Source organism: Scyliorhinus torazame, chromosome 17 (assembly GCF_047496885.1).
Source record: "Scyliorhinus torazame isolate Kashiwa2021f chromosome 17, sScyTor2.1, whole genome shotgun sequence".
In the NCBI taxonomy this organism is placed as follows: domain Eukaryota; kingdom Metazoa; phylum Chordata; class Chondrichthyes; order Carcharhiniformes; family Scyliorhinidae; genus Scyliorhinus; species Scyliorhinus torazame.
In genome coordinates, this window is record NC_092723.1 from 116480294 (window position 1) to 116497849 (window position 17556).

General features: G+C 43.4%; 1 protein-coding gene across 4 annotated transcripts in view; it reads left to right on the forward strand.

The window, feature by feature from the left end:
* The window catches only part of smurf1 (SMAD specific E3 ubiquitin protein ligase 1), a 210704-nt gene that overhangs the window by 161730 nt on the left and 31418 nt on the right, over positions 1-17556 (forward strand). For all 4 annotated transcript variants that reach the window (XM_072480930.1, XM_072480931.1, XM_072480934.1 and 1 more), the window contains 5 exons: positions 1464-1668; positions 1841-1944; positions 7829-7943; positions 10121-10299; positions 10961-11098. In XM_072480930.1, coding sequence (XP_072337031.1) covers positions 1464-1668; positions 1841-1944; positions 7829-7943; positions 10121-10299; positions 10961-11098 — 741 coding nt within the window. The remainder of the gene's footprint in view (positions 1-1463; positions 1669-1840; positions 1945-7828; positions 7944-10120; positions 10300-10960; positions 11099-17556) is intronic.

The following is a 17556-nucleotide window of genomic DNA, read 5'->3' on the forward strand; positions in this document are numbered from 1 at the left end:
GGTCCTTCCTGTTTCTTCTTGTTTATTTCCTGTCTATTCCATTGTTTTTCCCTTTCTTTTTGATCCATGGATGTTTAATGAACTTGTGACTAAGGCAAAGCACCTGAAAGAAGCAGCCTTTAATTCAAACAGCAGAATCCAGAAGGCTGTGATGTTTTTGACTGGTGATTGGAGGTTGGCTGGCCTCAGTGATGACTCGGTTTAATTGATGTGGTAGGCGGCCAATGAATTGGCACAAATGGCTGTGGTCTCGGTATCAGGTAGTGATTGGCAATTATTCCACTGGAATGTTTCTCAGAGGCCACGAGGCTCCATTTTTGTTTCACTTTTGGTTCTGGCAGCAGAGGTGAAAGATCCAACTAAATCCTCTCCAGAAAACGGCTGCCAAGCCTCTTCATAAAAGATCCAGCTAATTCTCTCACTCTAATAAGCCTGTGGGTGTTGGATTTCTGAAAACAGAACCTAAAGGCAGGCCACAAACTGCGACCAAAGCCTGATAATAGAGGGACTCTGTCTCACCAGGAAAATTAAGGGTACAGGCTGTAAAACAAGGAGTGTGATTCCCGTGTGCTTACTGCGGAGAAAGCCTATAAGGACTCATCATCTAAAGGAAAGATAACTTTTTTATTTACACCCCTCTCCCCTGCCCTGTGTTTGTCTGTCTTGTGTCTGTGGGTAGAGAGTGGGGAGGCAAGTTACAATAGGAGTTAGGTACTTATTAATATTTAACCAACTGTATCTGCTGTGTATTTCACCATTAATCTTGTTGTAAATAAACAATAATTGTGTTTCAACTTACAAACCCAGTGACTGTAATTATTGGGCAGCCAAGAGCCAAAGATTTCGGGAATTTTTATCAGGATTATTGGTTTATTCACTTGTGTTGTGACTCCGGGTCACTTGGGACTGAAATTGACCACACACTTGCCCAGGGTGGCATGACGTTATTCGGAGAAGGGCAAGGGATTTATCCCTGATGTGCTGGCCAATATTTATCCTTCAAGCAGCATCACAGAAAACAGATTTTCTGGTCGTTATCACATTGCTGTTTGTGGAAGCCTGCTGTGCACAAATCTACTGATTTTGTTATAGTACAACAGTGACTACATTTCAAAAGTACTTAATTGGTTTTGAGACATCCGGTGGTCATGCAAAGAACTACATGGTTGCAAGTTTCTCTTTGTTTGGTATATCTCTTTGGACCTCCACTGTTCTTGACTTTTCTCAATTTAAACAATATTCAGTTATACTCTTTTTTTTTTTGGTCCAGAGTGAATGGCTTTGCACTTGTCAGTGTTAGAAATCCATCTGACGCAGTTTTGTTTGCTCCATCAATCAGTGCCTCTTTGTAACCTTATGCTACTATCTGCACTACTTATACTTCTAATCTTTGTGACATCAACAAACTGTAGTTTTAGCTAATTTATTAATAAGCATAGTGTATTCTTGACGCTTCCTTATAGCAATCCATCACAGTTGAAAGAATCAAACCAGCCATTGCCAGTGCAGACAGAGGTACCGGTGGAAGAAGGGGAGGGAGAATGGTCTGTCCCAAGATGCGAGAGGGATCTAGTACAGAAGTTGAAAGTCCTGAGGCACGAACTTGCTTTGCAGCAACCGCAAGCCGGGCACTGCCGCATTGAAGTCTCCAGAGATGAAATCTTTGAGGTAACATTAATATGTGTGTTTTAAGGGTGTATATATAGTTAGGCACTTATTATCTGTGCTTGTACTTATCCCAGGCAGCTTTGAAAAATGCATTTTATGAAATATTTTTAGGAAAATTGTTAAATTATGTTCTGTTTTCAAAAAAAAACTTACTGTAGCTTATTCTGTTTAGGAATCATATCGGCAAGTGATGAAAATGAGACCAAAGGACTTGAAGAAGCGTTTAATGGTTAAATTTAGAAGTGAAGAAGGGTTGGATTATGGTGGCGTTGCCAGGTAAGATTTATTTACACTGAGTCCACAGTCGTATCATTGCTGATTGAAAACAAAAGTAGAAGTGTTTACAACACTGCAGATCCGCAGCAGTGGCAGACATTAGCAAATTCAATTACTGGGGCAACTATGGTGCAGTGGTCAATTGATGGCACTAAAATATACACACTGTTGCAATTTGAACACTAACTGCTTTTGCGAACAGATAAGGCTCGCACCATCAAGGTTAGGAACACTCGCAGCTCTCTGTACTGTTTACATAGATTGCACCGTGGGCATACTCCTGAGTTCAGAGAACAAGCATCGTGCTCACACTCCTGAGTTCAGAGATTCTCTGAGTCTGAAGCTTTTATTATTCTGCCCAATTTGAGCTGCAAATTGGTTTAGTGAAGTGTATTTAATTCAAAGAGAACGGATAAGGGTGTTGTAATTTGAAGTAACATCCCTGCAAAGCGATAGGGTCTGTGCGAAGATTCACATAAGCAATTGGTCAGGCTCATGAATAGGATGGGCAGATGGTCTAAACGAAAGCTGGAAGTACCCACACCATCACAAATCACGGCAGTAAACTGATGGAGTATTTTATGTGGGTCATGAAGGTTTATTGCGTAGGAAGGGTAGTGGTTGAGTTCGGGATATTTCGGGCTGCATAGTGGGACGCGGCAGGGGTGCCTGCCCCCCGCCATTGCCTTGGCTGTAAAGCCATTGTGCAGGGGGGTGTCGAGCACAGGGTTTTGCTGTGTGCGGATGACCTGTTATATATTTCGGACCCATTGGGGACATTATGGGGATTTTGGAGGACCTTGGCAGGTTTCCGGGTACAAATTGAACATGGGAAAGAGCAAGGTGTTCCCGATTGAGACCAGAGGACAGGAAAGGAGGTTAGGGGAGTTGCCGTTTACGTTGGTGGGACGAGTTTTAGATACCTGGGAATTCAGGTGACGCGGGTTTAGGCGCAACTGCACAAAATTTGACTCGGTTGGTGGAGTGGATGAAGGGAGACTTCAAGAGGTGGGATGTGCTGCCACTGTCGTTGGCGGGACGGGTGCAGTTAGGATGACAGTGCAGTCAAGGTTCCTGTTCGTATTTCAGAACTTTCCGATCTTTGAGCCGAAGTTGTTCTTTAAAAAGGTTAATGCGCTGATCTCTGGTTTTATATGGGCTGGGAAGACCCCACGGATCAAAAGGGCGTTTTTGGAGCAGGGACGAGGAGGTGGGTGGTTGGCGTTGCCGAATATAATGAACTAGCACTGGGCAGCGAACATCGCCGCGGTTAGGAATTGGATGGAGGGGTCGGCATGGAGGCAGTTTTGGGGAACGAGCTAAGGGTATTGTTAATAGCGTCTCTGCCGTTTTCGCCAGCTGGATACACCGTGAGCCCAGTGATGTCAGCCTTGAGGATATGGGGGCAGTGAAGGCAGTATTTGGGACTGGAAGGAACCTCGGTGTGGGCACCGTTCTGTTATAATCATAGGTTTGCATAGGGGTGAGCATGGTTGCGAGACTTCGGGTGTAGCTGCAGGCAGGGATTGAGCGATTCATGGGCCTTTTTGTCGGGGCCGTTTCGCAAAATTAGTGGACCTGGAGGAAGAGTATGAACTGTCCAGGGGGAATGGTTTCAGGTACCTGCAAGTTTGGGATTTTGTGAAGAGAGAGGTGTCGTCCTTTCCCAGGTTGCCATCTTTGGGTTTGCGAGACAACGTCGTGTCGAAGGGGAGATGGGGAGGGGAAGGGCTCTGAGGTCTACAAGGAGCTGATGGATTGGGAGGAAGCCCCAGTGGGGGATATAATGTGTAAGTGGGAGGAGGAGCTCGGTGGGGAGGTGTAGGCCAGGACATGGGCGGAGGCCCTGTGGAGGACGAATGCGTCATTGTCATGTGCGAGGCTATGCCTTATTCAGTTTAATGTAGTTCATAGGACACATGACGGTTACGTGGATGAATAGGTTTCTTGAGGGGGTAGAGGATAGGTGTGGGCAGTGCGCGGGGAGGCACGGGAATCACATCCCACATATTTTGGGCATTTCTGAAGCTAAAGGTGTTCTGGCAGTAATTTGCGGACTTAATGTCCGAGGTGTCAGGGGTAAAGGTGGTCCCGAGTCCAGAGATAGCAATATTTGGGCTGTCGGAAGATCCAGGGGGCGAGAGAGGCTGACGTTTTGGCCTTTGCCTCCCTGATAGCCCAGAGGCAGATCTTAATTGGCTGGAGGGACTCGGAGCTGCCGGAAGTGGGGGTGTGGGTGAGTGACCTGGCGGAATTCCTGAGGCTGGAGAAGGGCAGTTCGTCCTGAGGGAGTCGGTTGATGGAAGGTTGAAGCTCGAAGGTGGAAGCCATTCATTGACTTCTTTAAGGAGGATTGAGGAATCAGCAAGAGGAGAGGGGGGGGAAGGGATGGAGGAGTCAGCAAAGGGAGGGAGGGGGAAGGGGATTAAAATGGGGAAGGCAGGACGCGAGGAGGGGACTCGAATAGGGAGTGGGGGAGTGGGTGTTATTTATAATCTTGTATAATTTAGCTTCTGCTTCGGTTTGTTTTTTATGAAAATGCCTGAATAAAATATATTTTTTTTAAAAACGGATGTGTCGTGTTTGGGTGTTATCTTTTACTTTGCAAAGTGAGTAGTGACAGTGTCATGTCTTCTGGATTTTGCATTGTGCAATGATATCACTGATCAGATCGTGCCGTGCTGTCTGAGAAATCACCTCATTGCTATTCATTGGGCAGTGTGTGATCCAGGTTTTGGGCGGGGGAAGGAGATGGGAGATGTGGTGCAGTTGTAAAAACATTGGTAGAACATGATCCGGTCTAACAAGTTGGAAATAATGTTATCCATCATCTGTCAAACTTGGAAGCATTATGAACAGTGAGGAAGATGCTGTAGAACTGCAAAAGGGCACATGCAGCTCGATGGAATGGGTTGATAAGTGGCAGATAAAATCTAATGTAGAGAAGTGTCAAGTGATTAATTTTGGTAGGAAGTGACATGGGCCAGGGTTTAGAAAACTCCAAAGTATATCATGGAGTTCACCTGACCTACAACTGTTTATTGATTTTGGTTACTGTGAGCACAAGAGCCTGCCTCTCAGGTGTTATTCAATAGAGGTCTTGGGCGCTTTTAATCAAAAAACAAGCTTTATTCTACAAATTTAAAAAAAACAAGCTTTATTCTATGAATTTAGTTAACATTTTGATAGACACACACAATAAGCATTTTTATCAACTACAAACATAAATACCCCACACAGCTGTATAGCCCTTAATGAATCCCCCCATTACTGTTCCAATTTAATAACAATATCCAAGTAAAAACCAGAACCCCCTTTTCAAAGGTGTGGCCCAGCACATGGCCCTCTTACTGATATAAGACTTGGTATTGGTACTCTTTTTTTCCTTCCCAAACAGCAGGTTTGAATTCCTTCCAGAAAGCAATTATCTCTTTAAGTTATCAAGCCATCTGAAAACAGCTTTTAAAATGAAGATGGAGAAACCCTTCTTTTCAACCTGTGCAGTACAAACCAGTTCAAACTCAAACCGAAAGAAAAACTCAGAGCCACAGCCAGTACCCAACCCACAACGAAAGTAAAAATCACAGAGCCACAGCCCAGCTCCACCCACACAATAACATCACTGAAGCCATGTGATGAGACAAAACATTTCTTAAAGGGACACTCCCGTGACAGAAGGCTGCAGAGAGATGATATAAAATAAAGGATACAATTCCAAAGGGGGTAGTGGAGCAAAGAGACCTGAATGTACATGTGCATAAGTTGTTGAGGGTGGCAGGAAAGGTTGAGAGTGAGGTTAATAAAGCATATAGTATCCTACACTTTATTAATAGGGGCATAAGAGTACAAGAGCCCAGGAGTTTATGTCAAACCTGTATAGAATACCAGTTATTTCTCAATTGGAGTATTTTGACCAGCTCTGGGCGCCACACTTTCGGAAAGATGTGAAGGAACTAGAGAGTCCAGAAAAGGTGCATGAAAATGGCTTGAGGGATGAGGAACTTCAGTTACCTAGATAGATTGGTGAAGTCGAACTGGTTTCCTTGAAGAAGAAAACAGTGAGAGGAATTTGATCGAGATATTCAAAATCATGAAGGGTCTGGATGAAGTTGATAAGAAAAAACTGATCCCATTGGTGGAAAAATTGAGAACAAGAGGGCACAGATTTAAGGTAAATGGCAATAGAAGCAATGGAGGTATGACAAACAACTTTTTTCACGCAACAAGTGGTTGGGTTCTGGATTGCACTGCCTGAGAGTGGGGGAGGCATTTAAGGAGGGAATTAGATTATCATCTGAAAAGGCAGTGTGCAGGGCTATGAGGAGAAGGACGGGCGTGGCACTAGACAAATTTCTCCTTCAGAGAGCCAGCGCAGACATGGACCAAATGGCTCAACCATTTTGTAATGCTGTTATCCAATCTGGATCACAGTCTCACCTCCCCGCTCTACTCTTCTCTCTTTGCTCCCGACCCTGAGTTACAGACTGACTATCCCGCCACCTGAGCTTCCCCTAACCTTCTCCCACTCTTCAACCTGGAGGGCCTGACATTCTTCCCTGGCACACTTTCCTGCCCCCCCCTTTCCTCACCGATCCCAGCTCACACCACATAGCTCTGTCTAAGCACCTGCAACCACAGGTAACGTACACATATGCAGCACTGGTGGAAGGATGGAGCAGCCTTAACCAAAGGTTCCCCATACTTGTGTGCATGCGCAGGAGGACTGGTATATCCTGTATGGTTACAATTTGATAATTTCCGAGAGGAATAGAATTCAAAAACAGAGAAATTATGTTAAACATGCATAGGACCTTGCGTAAATTGCACTTATTAGATGCACAGTATTGGTCTCCATAATCACAAACATGATATAGAAGAAAAAGTGCAAAAAACTATTTACATCCTTAACACCAGAACTGAGAGGGCCAAACTATCAGGGAAATCCAAACGAACGGAGTTCAGCAAAGTATGAGGGGCATAGACAGAGTAGATAGTCAGACTTCCCAGGGTAGAGGGGTCAATTACTAGGGGGCCATAGGTTTAAGGTGCGAGGGGCAAGGTTCAGAGGAGAAGGGCGAGGCAAGTTTTTTTTACGTAGTGGGTGCCTGGAACTCGCTGCCGGAGGAGGTGGTGGAAGCAGGGACGATAGTGACGTTTAAGGATCATCTTGACAAATACATGAATAGGATGGGAATAGAGGGATACGGACCCAGGAAGTGTAGAAGATTTTATTTTAGATGGGCAGCATGGTCGGCGCAGGCTTGGAGGGCCGAAGGGCCTGTTCCTGTGCTGTACTTTTTTTGTTCTTTGTTCTTTTGTAACAGATGTTTCTACTTGTGGGGAGAGTCCAAAACTAGGAACTGTAAAGATCAGATAATCGCTAAAATCCCAGTAAAGAATTCAAGAGAAGCTTCTTTACCTGGAAGGTGATGGGACTCTGAAATTTGTACCTCAGAGGGTGGTTGAGTTACAGAATGGAAAAAGGAGTAGAAAGATATTTTGATAAGGCGAGACAAAGTTGTGGCAGGAGGCTTGTGTGGGCATGCACATGACATAAAATGGCCTGTTCCTGTGCTATTAATTGCCTTTAATTTTCGAACTGTGGCTATGTTATTAAAAGTAAATCCATGTTAGAAAATCTACACGTAGATGGAATGTGGATAGTATGGCCGAGAAACCATAGATATAAAGCCAATTGAGATGTTTAAAAGGAAGATGGATCTTTATTTGCATTATAAAGCCTTGCAGATTACAAGGGTAGAGCTGCCACTTGTAATAAATGTTTAAAAAGCTGGTCTGTTGACCTAACTGCCCTATGCTCGTTCTGTTATTACAGTCCTGATTACGTTCAAATATCGTTTACATGTGTTTTCTTGTTTTGTAGGGAGTGGTTGTATTTGCTCTGTCATGAAATGTTGAATCCTTACTATGGACTATTTCAGTATTCAACTGATAATATTTACATGCTACAGATCAACCCAGATTCTGCTGTTAATCCTGTGAGTATCAAAAGTCAAGTGAGAGCTAAATAAAAACAAACTAAATAAGAATATTCTGTGTTTTCTTATTGTTTTGTAAGTGACCTGACTGTAATATTAGTTGAATTGGACATTCTGAATTATCCCTCTGAGTACCTGAACAGGCACCGGAGTGTGGCGTCAAGGGGATTTTCACAGTAACTTCATTACAGTGTTAATGTAAGCCTACTTGTGATGATAATAAAGATTATTATATTAATCTTTTATCGAGCAAAATTCAATTGCCAGAAATAACTGCATGTAGAAATTTTGCATTGTTCCCTATCTCCCATTAGATAGAAGATTCAGACTACTTAGGCCTGGTAAGATACCCTATCGTTAGCTTGTATTCAACACTATTTAATTTCTGTTGAATTGTAATACAAGGGATTACATTTGTTCCTCTAGAAAATTCAGAATTTTCCACTGAAATAAATTTGTCACGGGAGAGTTTTGTATGAATATCAATTACTGCTCAACTATAATTATTTAATGCCTACACAACTTTTCAGTCTCCTAAAAGATTCACTTGAAACATTTGTAACAATCTAAGTCTCGTAATGTAACTTTCATGCTGGAAATATTCCTGCTTGTGTTGATTCTTAATAAATAGTTCACAGATCCTCTAAATAATTGTGCTTCCTAATTTATTAGATGAGATGAAAAGTGGGCATCAGTTTTAAAATTCTGGTAGTACATTATATGAGCATTGATGTGGAGTCATTTCCACTTAATGTGGCCATGAATTTACATGTTTGGTTCTTATTAAATTTCAGTAATCTTTTTTCATGATTCAAACCATGCAACATTCAACCTTTTCAGTGCATGAGCAAGCTTCACAATTTTTCTCATCATCTTTTTAGATGCTAATTTCTTTTTGGGATTAGGAAGATCAGTTTGAAGAAATATATTAACTAGCATTGCTTAAGTTGAATTGATGGAACACCATTCCCTCACTCCAGCTCTGTTAAATGTGCTGTCAAAGAGTAAATTATAAATGGTTCAACAATGATGCCATAGACATGATATGCTAAACAGCCTCCTCAAATTCCCCGCGTTGACATATATGAACCTTCTCAATTGTATTTTTGAACAAATTCATCTGGGCATTTCAACAAGGAAATATTTTGTTTCTTGACATTGGTTCATTTCTGTCATTTAGGACAGTTTTTTAAAATAAATTTAAAGTGTCCAATATTTTTCCAATTAAGGGCAATTTTGCGTGGCCAATCCACCTACCCTGCACACCTTTTTGGGTTGTGGGGCTGAGACCCACGCAGACACGGAGGGAATGTGCAGATTCCACACGGACAGTGACCCATGGCCGGGTCCTCGGCGCCGTGAGGCAGCAGTGCTAACCACAGCGCAACCGTGCCGCCTATATCGGCCAGTTCTGACAGCCATTTGTTATCAATGTCTTCAGACTGTAGAACCATTTCAAGAAAAGCTCCCAGTGCCGTGAAGTACATCTGTTTCAATTTGGAGACGGAGTTCACATCACTGAGCTAACAGCAAAGTTATTCTAATTACAGAAGTATATTCAGAAGTGGAAATTCACAATTCTACTTCCAGTTGACAACTTCTGCAATACCCGTGTAAGGAGTCTGTATGCCACCAAGCGAGAAATCGCATTATGGGCCTATATTTGTGGCACATCAGAGATTTTGTTTTTCTGCCGCAGGTGGTGCTTCTGCCTCTGCAGATGCCAGTGAAAACTGCTCTTAGGACAGTTCTAATGCCTCTGAAGGCAACAGTGCAGTCTCATTCACTTTGCTGTGCTACTACTGAAATCATGGTTGCCAGCAGTGTTGCTCTAAAGTAAATGGAGCATATTGTCATTTCAAATCATTTTCATTGATAGTGGTCTGTTAATTTGAGCAGAAGACTGCCTCTTTCATGATCACAATTCTAAATTAATTTCTACTTGATGACAGTGCTAACCTGAATATATTTTGGACTGTTGAGAATACTTCCTATTTGACTGGTTGTATCAGCTTAATTTCTGGTTTTGTCTCAGTATTCTTTTGCATTAATGTTACATAATTCAGTGAGGCATTGGAGAAGATTGATTATATGAATGTTTCTGGTGCTTTTGCTTGTCAGCCACAGGATGGCAGCATTTTACTTTTTAATCAAACAAGTGTATATTTCTTCTACAGGAACATTTGTCATACTTTCATTTTGTGGGTCGGATAATGGGACTTGCCGTATTCCATGGGCACTACATTAATGGGGGTTTCACATTACCATTCTACAAGCAACTGTTGGGTAAACCTATCCAGTTATCAGACTTGGAAACTGTTGACCCAGAATTGCACAAGAGCCTGGTTTGGATCCTGTGAGTTGAGCTATTGGAATTACATAACTGTAAGATTGACTCTTGAATTTTTCCTTTCTGACTAATGTCTTTCTGGCTGCACATCTGGACAGAAAATAATTAAGTCGAGGTTTGAGATTGCTACTTAAGGAAAGGTGCATTAACTTTTCCTCGGAATAGCTGTTACTGCAAATGAATAAAGGAATTGAAATTATATCTTGTATAATCTGAAAAGAGTTGGTGCGTAAACGTAACTTTTGATAGTTTAGTTCAGAAACTGTTAGGTGTGTCATGATCTCATAAATCACAAGGGATGAAGGATTATACTGTTGAGACTTTGGTAATGCTTCTGGACCTTTGATTTAGATTTGCCATTTATATTTTGAGATATCAGGTCTATTTCGAGTATTATTGTTCAGTAAAATTCTCTATTTATATGCATGGTAAATACTCTGGTGGAAGATGAACATTTTAATCAGGAGTTGCTTCAGGCTTTGATACATCTACAGATCAGCGCTAAGCATTGGTATAAGTAGGATGGTAATATTTGAAGTCAGAAAAGAAATTGTGCGTCTGCTTTAAAATAACGTAGACAGCTGCATTTGATATTCTATCAAATCGCAAATAATGAAGGTATCGTTCTCCAGCCAATTGTTTCATTGACTTTTTTTAACTGTTACAGTGAAAATGACATCACACCTGTACTTGATCATACATTTTGTGTTGAGCACAACTGTTTTGGTCGGATTATTCAACAAGAGCTGAAACCAAATGGCAGAAATGTTCCTGTAACAGAGGAGAATAAACGAGAATATGTGAGGTAAGTGGTTTCTGTTACTATTTGGGGGGAGGCAGGGCTGAAGGTGAGAAGGGCTATACTGCTCAATGCAAAGTTTTGAAATGCGTGTTCCCAATGTGTGCCAAGTAGTGGCTGATGACATTTTTATCCCTGCATTTTTAAAACACTGCATCTTGATGAGGTAAGTAATGTTATATCTGGAAAAAATTATCTCTGCTCATGGAAAAGTTACATCTCTGATTTTGCATTCAGTTTTTCTGACTCTGTTAGCTGGAGTGCGTTTAAAAATATTTCTGCACCCCCAGCCCGTGATTTTCCAACCAGACAACATTCTGGATGAGGTGCCAGTTGGACTAAACTTATCAGCATTTATGAAGTTTTTACTCAGTTGCATACGTAACTTGCTAAATATCACTTTAAAAACAAAAGAATTATAAAAAGAAACCACAGAGGTTATTGAAAAACCATCAATTAAAATAAATTGTGTAGCTTGTCCATTGTCTCCAAGTGGGCTTGATTCACATTAAAGTAGCTAATATTCCTCGTTCTTGTTTCCAGAGGGGGAGAGTTGGGCATATTCACATACAAAATGCTATTGGCCATTAAGATTATTCACCACCTTGGTTATGGTCCTACAATCCTAAATTGCACAATTGTGCAGTCCGGTGGTGCAATCAGCTCTTTCAATATGGCACACAAAATCCATTCTGGCAATATGTGGCTGCTTTCCAATTTATCCTATTGTCCTTCTTCTATCGGAAGCTGTTATTTGTGAAATATAGGGTGTGATTTCCCCACTGTGTTGTCGATCTGGGTGCATTGTAGTGAGACCCAAATCAGGAATCGCGCCAGACGCAAAACTGCGCACAAGTCACCTGACTCGCGGCGCCCAGCACAATCTGGATTATGCCCTCACTGGGCCTGATCCAGATAATCATGATTCACTCATTTAAATAGGTGTAGCCTATTTCAGGCCGCATTCATCTGGCCCATTGGAGTCCCCAGCCACACTGGCGAGGAGTCAAGCAGATGCCGATTAGTACTGGTTTCCACAAGTATAGACCAGGCATGGTGGCCACTCCAGGGGTCTCGGACGCTATTGGAACCCCCAGTTGGTCGGGCAGGGCAGATTCCTAGCACTCCCCCAGCACTTGGGAACCTTGGCAGCGCCAGGCTGGCACTGCCTGCACCGAGGCCCAAGAAAGGCTCTGCCCAAGAAAGAGGCTGGTGAAGGGGGATATGAAGGGTGGAGGGTTGTGAAGGGGGGTATGAAGGGGCATCATGAAGTTTGGCGGGTGAGGGGTTTCCTGAATGTTTGGGTGGGGGGGGGAGGGCTTGAAGGCGAGGGGGCTTCAGTCGCCCCAGAGCAGGTGTGCTCACTTTGCGGGTGTGGGGGGATGCCAATATCTGTGGGTCAGTTCAGTTGTCCGGCGGTGGGGGGTGTGGTGGACCCTCAAACTCACTTAGAGATCAGGGCACCCTTTCAAAATAGCACCCCGACCTCGGGGGCCGGTCTCCCCGCTGCTGAAAAAATTCCAAGTCTGGGCTAGACCGGGGAGAAACTCATCAAGCCCCAAATAAACGACTAAGTGTGGGTGAATAAAAGTCTGGATTCACCCAAAAACCTAACGGAAAATACCCTGTCAAACGCGCCCAAAATAGCACTTAGAAATGTTTTGGGAGAATCACACCCATAATTTCTATCTGCTTATTGCATAGAGCTTTCAATATTAACATTGGCTGTACTTTTAAAAAATATATATTTATTCAAGACAGTTTCAGTTTTATACAGGATAAAAGACATAACATCAGAAATCAACCTTCACAAATCACATTCCAATCACCTAAACCTCTCCGTTCCGGCCTCTGACTCGTTTTCCAACTATAATAACAAAAGAACCTTCTCCCTACATCCCCCCACCCCCGTGCTGACGTTTCACCAGTCTTTTTAAAGTAGCCGATGAACAACCTCGACCTCTAGAATAACCCCTCATCTGCACCTCTGATCGCAAACTTTATCTTTTCCAGGTGCAGAAACTCTGCCAAATCATTCAGTCACAGTGTTGCTTTAGACAGCTCTGAGTCCTACCAACCTAACAGTATCCACCTCCAGGCTATCAGGGAGGCAAAGGCCAACACGTCAGCCTCTCTCCCCACCTGCACTTCTGGATCTTCTGAAACTCCAAATATTGCCACCCTTGGGCTCGGAGCCGCCTTCACCCCCAGCACCTTTGACATAGTTCCTGCAAAGGCCTCCCAAAGCTCCAACTTCGGGCATGCCCAAAACATGTGACCATGATTCGCTGGTCCCTTTGCGCACCACCCGCATTTATCCTCTACTCTTGGAAAGAAGCGACTCATGCTTGAAACTGTTATGTACATTATTGGTACGAATATTCGCTGTGAGGGTCCTATACAGCACCCTAACCCAATCAACAAACCCCTGCCTAAATCTAAACCGTCCCAACACCCCAAACAAAAACGCCCATTCCACCCGGTCGAATGCTTTCTCCGCATTCATAGACACCATCACTTCCGTTTCCTGGCCCCCTGTGGGGCATCATGATCACATTCAACAGTTTTCTAATCTAATATTCGCCGGCTGCCGCCCTTTCACGAACCCAGTTTGGTCCTCGCCTCACACCCCCGGCACACAATCCTCCACACGCCTTGCCAACACCTTCACCAAATGCTTTGCATCCACATTTAGAAACGAGATTGGGTGGTATGAGCCACATTCCTCTGGCTCCTTATCCTTTTTAAAAATGAGCAAAATTGAAGCCTGGATAAAATGGGCAGCAGCTCCCTCCTGCCAACTGACTCATTATACATCTCTACTAGTAGGGGTCCCAATTCATAAGAACTAGGAGCAGGAGTAGGCCACCTGGCCCCTCGAGCCTGCTCCGCCATTCAATGAGATCATGGCTGATCTTTTGTGGACTCAGCTCCACTTTCCGGCCCGAACACCATAACCCTTAATCCCTTTATTCTTCAAAAAACTATCTATCTTCATCTTAAAAACATTTAATGAATGGGCAAGGAATTCCATAGATTCGCAACCATTTGGGCGAAGAAGTTCCTCCTAAGCTCAGTCCTAAATCTACTTCCCCTTATTTCGAGGCTATGCCCCCTAGTTCTGCTTTCACCCGCCAGTGGAAACAACTTGCTCGCATCCATCCTATCTATTCCCTTCATAATTTTATACGTTTCTATAAGATCCCCCCCGCATCCTTCTAAATTCCAACGAGTATAGTCCCAGTCTACTCAACCTCTCCTCGTAATCCAACCCCTTCAGCTCTGGGATTAACCTAGTGAATCTCCTCTGCACAGCCTCGAGCGCCAGTATGTCCTTTCTCAGGTAAGGAGACCAAAACTGAACACACTACTCCAGGTGTGGCCTCACTAACACCTTATACAATTGCAGCATAACCTCCCTAGTCTTAAACTCCATCCCTCTAGCAATGAAGGATAAAACTCCATTTGCCTTCTTAATCACCTGTTGCACCTGTAAACCGACTTTTTGCGACTCATGCACTAGCACACCCAGATCTCTCTGCACAGCAGCATGTTTTAATATTTTATCATTTAAATAATATTCCCATTTGCTGTTATTCCTACCAAAATGGATAACCTCACATTTGTCAACATTGTATTCCATCTGCCAGACCTTAGCCCATTCACTTAACCTATCCAAATCCCTCTGCAGACTCCTGGTGTCCTCTGCACTTTTTCCTTTACCACTCATCTTAGTGACGTCTGCAAACTTGGACACATTGCACTTGGTCCCCAACTCCAAATCATCTATGTCAATTGTGGGCCCAACGCTGATCCCTGAGGGACACCACTAGCTACTGATTGCCAACCAGAGAAACACCCATTAATCCCCACTCTTTGCTTTCTATTAATTAACCAATCCTCTACCCATGCTACTACTTTCCCCTTAATGCCATGCATCTTTATGTTATGCAGCAACCTTTTGTGTGGCACCTTGTCAAAAGCTTTCTGGAAATCCAGATATACCACATCCATTGGCTCCCCGTTATCTACCGCACTGGTAATGTCCTAAAAAAATTCCACTAAATTAGTTAGGCACGACCTGCCCTTTATGAACCCATGCTGAGTCTGCCCAATGGGACAATTTCCATCCAGATGCCTCGCTATTTCTTCCTCGATATATTCCAGCACCTTCCCTACTACCGAAGTTAAGCTAACTGGCCTATAATTACCCGCTTTCTGCCTACCTCCTTTTTTAAACAGTGGTGTCACGTTTGCTGATTTCCAATCCGCCGGGACCACCCCAGAGACTAGTAAATTTTGGTAAATTATCACTAGTGCATTTGCAATTTCCCTAGCCATCTCTTTTAGCACTCTGGGATGCATTCCATTAGGGCCAGGAGACTTGTATACCTTTAGCCCCATTAGCTTGCCCATCACTACCTCCTTAGTGATAACAATCATCTCAAGATCCTCACCTGTCTGTCATAGCCTCATTTCCATCAGTCTCTGGCATGTTATTTGTGTCTTCCACTGTGAAGACCGACCCAAAAAACCTGTTCAGTTCCTCAGCCATTTCCTCATCTCCCATTATTAAATCTCCCTTCTCATCTTCTAAAGGACTAATATTTACCTTAGCCACTCTTTTTTGTTTTAGATATTTGTAGAAACTTTTACTATCTGTTATATTCTGAGCAAGTTTACTCCCATAATCTATTTTACTCTCCTTTATAGCTTTTTTAGTAGCTTTCTGTTGCCCCTAAAGATTTCCCAGTCCTGTACTCTCCCACTAATCTTTGCCACTTTGTATGCTTTTTCTTCAATTTGATACTCTCCCTTATTTCCATAGCTATCCACGGTCGATTTTCCCTCTTTCTACCGTCTTTCCTTTTTGTTGGTATAAACCTTTGCTGAGCACTGTGAAAAATCGCTTGGAAGGTTCTCCACTGTTCCTCAACTGTTTCACCATAAAGCCTTTGCTCCCAGTCTACCTTAGCCAGCTCTTCTCTCATCCCATTGTAATCTCCTTTGTTTAAGCACAAAACACTAGTGTTTGATTTTACCTTCTCACCCTCCATCTGTATTTTAAATTCCACCATATTGTGATCGCTCCTTCCGAGAGGCTCCCTAACAATGAGATCATTAATCAATCCTGTCTCATTACACAGGACCAGATCTAGGACCGCTTGTTCCCTCATAGGTTCCATTACATACTGTTCTAGGAAACTATCGCAGATACATTCTATAAATTCCTCCTCAAGGCTGCCTTGACAGACCTGGTTAAACCAATCGACATGTAGATTAAAATCCCCCATGATAACTGCTGTATCATTTCTACATGCATCCGTTATTTCTTTGTTTATTGCCTGTCCCACCATAATGTTACTATTTGGTGGCCTATAGACTACTCCTATCAGTGACTTTTTGCCTTACTATTCCTGATTTCCACCCGAATGGATTCAACCTTATCCTCCGTAGCACCGATGTCATTCCTTACTATTGCCCGGATGTCAACCAAAAATAACAGAGCTACACCACCTCCCTTACCATCCACTCTGTCCTTCCATATAGTTTGATACCCTTGGATATTTAACTCCCAGTCGTGACCATCCTTTAACCATGTTTCAGTCATGGCCATTAAATGATAATCATTCACGATGATTTGCGCCATCAACTCATTTACCTTATTCCGAATACTGCGAGCATTCAGATAAAGTACACTTATGCTGACTTTTATACCTCTGTTTTGAATCTTAACACCTTGATCAGTAACCTCTCCTAAGTTATTTTTCCTTTTAACTTTTCTCCTAATTTTCCTTGTCGTTGAACCCATATCTTCATGTAACAACCTGCCGCGTTGACATTCCATGTCAAACTTTTTATAGAACCTGTTGGGAACCCGTCCAGACCCAGGGCGTGTATGACCAGGCCTGGGACCTTCGTCAACACCTTCTTCACAAACTCTGAATCGCCCCAGTTGGGGGCATATATTCACCAACACCACACGTGTCCCCTCCAAGTTCCCACTCACCATCCCAATTCTGCCCCTAGGATCTGCCACAATATTCAACTCTGAATGAAACACCTGCCCCACCTAACCTTTCCCCAACTTCGTTTGATCTGCAACTTTTAACTGAGCCTCTTGCATGAACACCACGTGCACAAAAGTGCAGGATCTCTTGATCAACCCATTCAGTCCCCTAATGTTCCAGGTGATCAGCCTCGTTGGAGGGCTCCAGCCACATCCACTGTTTAATGAGCTCTTCCGGGTCCACGTCCCACCCACCTCCAGACCTCCTCAAGATGGCGGCCGCCACCCCCCTTAACCAACTGCATCACACCAACACCTTCGACATCAGCAACCCATCCCCTCCTCCCCACCTTTCCTCCAACCCAAACACCAAACGTCCCACCATCCCAACCACAAACAAAGAAAACCATCCCGTCCCAACAACCCACCCCCATCTCCACCACGGTTACGTCAC